This window comes from Sycon ciliatum, chromosome 3 (genome assembly GCF_964019385.1).
Source record: "Sycon ciliatum chromosome 3, ocSycCili1.1, whole genome shotgun sequence".
NCBI lineage: Eukaryota > Metazoa > Porifera > Calcarea > Leucosolenida > Sycettidae > Sycon > Sycon ciliatum.
The window spans coordinates 5,847,721-5,854,369 of NC_088645.1; the positions used below are offsets into that span (position 1 = coordinate 5,847,721).

The following is a 6,649-nucleotide window of genomic DNA, read 5'->3' on the forward strand; positions in this document are numbered from 1 at the left end:
TCTCCAACTCTACCAGCATCAGTGTTGCTGCTGTAGCTGCTATTACTCCCACTGCACATGCTTCAGTGCTGCTGCTGTAGCTGCTATGGCTTCTGCGACTGCACCATTGTGGTAGCTGCTACTACTTTTTAGAAGTCTTACTGTACATATCCCAGAAACGGCGAAAGTTGCTTTCTCTTCTTATTCTTGATTGTGTGTTTGTGCTCACAATAATATTATAAACATAACATATGTGTGGTTGTGTGTGTGTGTGTGTGTGTGTGTGTGTGTGTGTGTGTGTGTGTGTGTGTGTGTGTGTGTGTGTGTGTGTGTGTGTGTGTGTGTGTGTGCGTGCGTGCGTGCATGCGTACGTATGGTATGTGATTGCACAATCGTGTGTACGTGTGTACGTGTATGTGTATGTGTACGTTTATCATCTGTTCTGTTGTTCAACAGGAGATAGCTCGTCACCTGCGTCCCAGCACGTTGCGTGCAAAATATGGACACAACAAATTGAAGAATGCTGTTCACTGCACTGACCTAGCTGATGACGGTATGCTGGAGGTGAGTGGAGCTCTATCTCATGCTGGTATGGTGTCCTGCTGGTATGGTGTCATGCTGGTATGGTGTCATGCTGGTATGGTGTCATGCTGGTATGGTGTCATGCTGGTCTCGTGTCATGCTGGTATGGTCTGGTCAAGGCTTTCCCCAAATCGGCCGGCCGCAAAATTCTCCGTAAACAAGACTTACCGAAAATTGATAAGGTTTTCGCCGATTTTGGAGGGTTCCTTTGAGAATCGCCGAAATTCTTCCAAATGTTGTTGCAAAGTGAGTTTACGAACGAATGATATTGCTGCAAGCATGACCGCTCGAGCTCTCTATGGCAGTACTTGTAAACTAGTGCGTTCAGGTCATGTGACTCGTGTCCTTTGAACTCCTCCCAAACAAACAGTAGCCATTAGGAAGATCATTACTAGTAAAAAACTAGAATTTCTTTTCCCCAGTGTCTCACCACTCTTGTAGCCAGTTTGCCCACAATTCTTCTGGCCGATTTTCCAAAATATTCCAATTTTGTAGCCGATTTTCGAACAATCGACTGATTTTCAGCCGAATCTGATGTATTTTTGAACCGAGCGAACAGCCAAATAGGCGAACAAAAACCGGGCCGATTTGGGGAAAGCCTAGTCTGGTCTTATGCTGGTCTGATCTCATTCCGGTCTGGTCTCAGTCCGGTCTGGTCTCATTCCGGTCTGGTTTCAGTCCGGTCTGGTCTTATTCTGGTCTGATCTCATTCCGGTCTGGTCTCATTCCGGTCTGGTCTTATTCTGGTCTGATCTCATTCCGGTCTGGTCTTATTCTGGTCTGGTCTTATTCCGGTCTGGCCTCATTCCGGTCTGATCTCATTCTGGTCTGGTCTCATTCCGGTCTGATCTTATTCTGGTCTGGTCTCATTCCGGTCTGGTCTCATTCTGGTCTGGTCTCATTCCGGTCTGGTCTCATTCCGGTCTGGTCTTATTCCGGTCGGGTCTCATTCCGGTCTGGTCTCATTCGGGTCTGGTCTCATTCCTGTCTGGTCTCATTCCGGTCTGGTCTTATTCCGGTCTGGTCTCATTCCGGTCTGGTCTTATTCCGGTCTGGTCTCATTCCGGTGTGGTCTCATTCCGGTCTGGTCTCATTCCGGTGTGGTCTTATTCTGGTCTGGTCTCATTCTGGTCTGGTCTCATTCCGGTCTGGTGTCATTCCGGTCTGGTCTTATTCCGGTCTGATCTCATTCCGGTCTGGTCTCATTCCGGTCTGGTCTCATTCCGGTCTGGTCTTATTCCGGTCTGATCTCATTCCGGTCTGGTCTCATTCCTGTCTGGTCTCATTCCGGTCTGGCCTCATTCCGGTCTGGTCTCATTCCGGTCTGGTCTCATTCCGGTCTGGTCGTATTCTGGTCTGGTCTCATTCCGGTCTGGTCTCATTCCGGTCTGGTCTTATTCCGGTCGGGTCTCATTCCGGTCTGGTCTCATTCCGGTCTGGTCTTATTCCGGTCTGGTCTTATTCCGGTCGGGTCTCATTTCGGTCTGGTCTCATTCCGGTTGGTCTTATTCTGGTCTGGTCTTATTCCGGTCTGGTCTCATTCCGGTCTGGTCTTATTCTGGTCTGGTCTTATTCCGGTCTGGTCTCATTCCGGTCTAGTCTCATTCTGGTCTGGTCTTATTCCGGTCTGGTCTTGATCCGGTCTGGTCTCATCCCGGTCTGGTCTCATTCCGGTCTGGTCTCAATCCGGTCTGGTCTCATCCCGGTCTGGTCTCATTCCGGTCTGGTCTCATTCCGGTCTGGTCTCATTCCGGTCTGGTCTTATTCCGGTCTGGTCTCATTCTGGTCTGGTCTTATTCTCGTCTGGTATTATTCTCGTCTGGTCTTATTCTGGTCTGGTCTTATTCTGGTCTGGTCTCATTCCGGTCTGGTCTCATTCCGGTCTGGTCTCATTCTGGTCTGATCTCATTCCGGTCTGGTCTCATTCTGGTCTGGTCTTATTCGGGTCTGGTCTTATTCTGGTCTGGTCTCATTCCGGTCTGGTCTTATTCTGGTCTGGTCTTAGGTTGCGTTTGTTCGGTGTCATTCCGACACCATTCCAAAGTCATTCCGCTGTGCTTTGGTTGTGGTGCGTTTGTTTGATGCACCGGACAGCGTTTGTTCCAGGCGAGTACGCAGGGTCACCTCTAGGGGAGTTTCCAACCGAATCGCAAACAGTGACTCGTTTTAACCCTTTCTAAAGAGCCCTAGGAATTTTTCAAAATTATGCAATTTTTTCGTGTTCTTTGGATCATAACGTCAGTTCTATATCTACTCACTCAATCTTCATTATCTTAGCCTTCCAATCCTGGAATTGGAAAGGTACCAGGGCCAGGGAGAGAATGAGGTGGATCATGATAACCAGGACACAGTACAGTCATGTACATATCCAACGCTATATTGCTATAGCGGTAGAGTGCAGCGACGGTGCGAACAAATGCCCCAAACTGGCCCAAAGGCTGGCCAATACGCGTCCTGCTCCAGCGATTTCTTTTTTCTTGATCGCATAGTTTCGATTTTTGCTGTGTACTCTTGAAAATATCACAAGTGAAGCCCCTGCAAATTTGAGCAAGTCAGCGTGACGAAAAGTCTCAAATAATTCTCGATACTCGAGTCGCGCTGTGTGCTTTTGAAATTGCGAGATCGCGGCTCAACTTAAACGAACAATTTATCTCAAGAGATATTGCTTGCAGCGCATCGCAAATTGTTTCAACCGACAGCTGAGAGTTTTCTATTCGACCTGGATATTTGGATTGTTGGATTTGAGCAGGATTTGACTGAGTTACGATCTGTTGAAGTTTTGCATTCTTGCTAGATCGATCGTGCGCCCTACCAAAATATGCCCAAAAACGTTGCTCGTTTGGAACATTTGGGGGGTTTCCGGGCAACGGGAACCCCCCCCCCCCCCTGCGTACGCGCCTGTGTTCCGTGCAATTCCGATTCCGGTCACGGAATGAAGGGGGCAGAATCGATTCTGGCGATTCCAAAGAAAAAAGTGGAATGAGTGCTCATTCCGAGCGGATTGAAAATATGTGGCGGCCACTGGGGGCTGTCACTATTGCATACCTCTGCCAACAAAACCTCAAACGCGATTGTCGACAGACGGAATGTTGCCGAAAATCGTCCAGGGTGTAGGCTTATACTGTAACCTCGGGATAGTTACCGCTACTGGTTTCTGGCATTTTTTACCCTTCGCTGCCTGAGACAGCGTTCGGTCGGGACAAGAACTGGATTGATGCCCTCGCACCTCTCCTCCTCATCGTCGAGCAGGGCTTCCAGAATCACTCTGTCAGGGAGGCAGTCCCACCAATGCATAGCACATAATCACCCACACAGGCACTGAACCTACCACTCGACTTCTTCTTACAACCGCACCTCCGTCAAACAAGCGCTTGCAATCCGTGAAGAGCTAGAGCCGTTTCTGTGACTGATACGAGGTCGAATACAGAATAGTCATGATGAAGTAGCGGCCAAACGTCGCGTACAGGCGTGTACCCCAGTGGAGCTCGTAGACCTATGCCGAGTTTGGCCGCTCCTTCACCATGATCGTTGGAGGGGCATGCAGAACTAGAAACGTACGGAAGCAAGATAGCAACCACAACATTCTTAGGCTACCAGCTTATCTTTGCAAGGCTGCAAAAAACAACTCGTAGATCTCAAAAACAAAACATTCGACCGCCGTTTCCGGAGTCTCGCAAAACGTTTCCCAGATTCCCGAGTGCATGCACGCGCGTTTGTTTGCTACTCTCATTCCGACTCTGTGATGGGTATCGACTGCATTCCATGCTCATTCCGGAATGACCGAACAAATACAACCTTATTCTGGTCTGGTCTCATTCTGGTTTTGGTCTTATTCTGGTTTTGGTCTTATTCCGGTTTTGGTCTCACTCCGGTTTTGGTCCTATTCTGGTCTGGTCTCATTCTCTCGCTAATCTTGGAGTTCATAGGGAATGTCAGTGAATAACGTTTAGGAACAGGACATATGTCCTATTCCCATAACTCCTTTCCATATCTTGTCTGCCTATCTAGACAAACCTTTTGTCTGCGGTGTGGGTCTACCCCTGAGAATGCTGCAATGTTCAGATGTGCCTGTATATGCAGAAGTCGCATCTGCGTTTCTCACACAATCTCTCTTATGGTATTCTGTCTGAACTCTCCTTCCCATCGAGAAAGGAATAGGTTCTGTTGCACGCTCGGTAGAGCATGCTTGTATTAATCTCATGATTGTGGATCTGAGCACCATTTTGTCATTGCTCTTGTACAACTGCTTCTTTCGCTGCTCTCCGACTCACACTCCAAGCAGCAGTTGTGACAGTTAGGAGAGTTCAGAAAGAGAGCTAAGATAACGAAGGAATGAAATGTACAAAGTGCCCTGGAGTGCATGGGTAGACATTGTTTGTGTGTGCTCTTGTGTATGTGTGTGTGCGCGCGTATGTGTGTGTGTGTGTGTGTGCATGCACCACGCACGTATGTGTGTGCATGTGTATGGGTGTGTGTATGGGTGTGTTCGTGCATGTGTGTATGTGTGTGCGTCCTGTGATCGCGGGTTCCATATTTTCCTCTACTACATTCATTCCCCTAGGTTGAGTACTTCTTCAAGATTCTCCAGTAACTACGGAAACAGACAAGACTTCAGTGACGGTTACAGCTCATCCTCAGTAATCGGCGTCACAATGTATTTTCATTGATGTGTCTTCTGTAACCGCTGGAATGGATATTCAGCCGCCGGTGGAGCAATGTTGTTGAGAGATGCAAAGGCGAGGTTTGATGAGCTGATTTCGATGTGATATTAATCCTGAAACGTAATGCAATGCCATAGTAAATGACTGTCGGCGAATTCATTCCTTTTCGCTTTCATTATAAGAAGAGAATTTATCTTTCTGTTTGAACCACACATATACTATGCATGCGTGGTGTCTGCGGGCTCTGTGATGTCATGATGTTACGGTGTCATGATGTCATAATGTTATGATGTTATGATGTCATGATGTTATGATGTCATGATGTTACGGTGTCATGATGTAATTATGTTACAGTGTCATGATGTCATGATAGATCATCTTTGTCTTATGTCAGTACAAAAATGGCAATCATGTGTGGGCTCTGTGCATTCGTTGTGAGTTATCTGATCCAGCTGCAGGGTGTGCATTTGTGTTTATTCCCGTAGCTATGCAGAAGACGTTACTTCAGTAACGTCTGGCGCTAGCCAGGGTCCACACAGCTTTAATTTGGTGTTTGTTTGTGTGTTTGTTTGTGTCACGCCTGGCGCTATCCGTATCTGACGGCAAAAAAGCATAGGTTGTTATAAATTGTTGAATTCTCCTTTTTTTTCAGGCATATCCTGGGATTCGAACCCGCACTATCGCCTTACATGCATTCCCCCATACACTTCGCATTCATACCCATTCTTCCAAGTTGCTTCACGTTAATCTTGCGTTTGAAAGCCCTATTTGAATATTGCGGGCAGCTGTATGTGGCCAGCTGTGTTTGATGGTACGGTACGGGAGACGGTGTCGTATTACCCTCGATCGTACCTGTCCCGTACCTATCCCCTACCGTACCGTGCCATCAAAGACGGCTGGCCACGATGCATATTCAAATAGGGCTTTCAAATGCAAGATCACAATGTGAAACAACTTGAAAGAATTAGTATGTATGCGAAGTGTATCGGTGGATGCATGCAGGGCGCGCGATAGTGCGGGTTCGAATCCCAGGTTATGTCTTTAAAAATAAGGATTTTTTGAAAGAATTTATAACATCCCTATGCTTTTTTTGTCTAGGTCATCTAGGCAAAAAAGCATAGCGTAGGGCCCTGAGCTTCCAAGCTCTCTCGTTACAGTGTTACTTACTGCATGTATAGCATGTATGCTGCAGTTGATAGTTTTGTATTGATAGTACACATTATCATGTATGGCATGTATGCTGCAGTTGATAGTTTTGTATTGATAGTACACATTATCATGTATGGCATGTATGCTGCAGTTGATAGTTTTGTATTGATAGTACACATTATCATGTATGGCATGTATGCTGCAGTTGATAGTTTTGTATTGATAGTACACATTATCATGTATGGCATGTATGCTGCAGTTGATAGTTTTGTATTGAT

At 46.8% G+C, this 6,649-nt stretch overlaps 1 protein-coding gene across 3 annotated transcripts in view; it reads left to right on the forward strand.

Annotated features, from left to right (window-relative positions):
- The window catches only part of LOC135811254 (nucleoside diphosphate kinase homolog 7-like), a 23,763-nt gene extending 18,318 nt beyond the window's left edge, over positions 1-5,445 (forward strand). For all 3 annotated transcript variants that reach the window (XM_065324459.1, XM_065324460.1, XM_065324461.1), the window contains 2 exons: positions 436-543; positions 5,123-5,445. In XM_065324459.1, coding sequence (XP_065180531.1) covers positions 436-543; positions 5,123-5,152 — 138 coding nt within the window. In that variant the 3' untranslated portion in view covers positions 5,153-5,445. The remainder of the gene's footprint in view (positions 1-435; positions 544-5,122) is intronic.
- Positions 5,446-6,649: the final 1,204 nt, after the last annotated feature.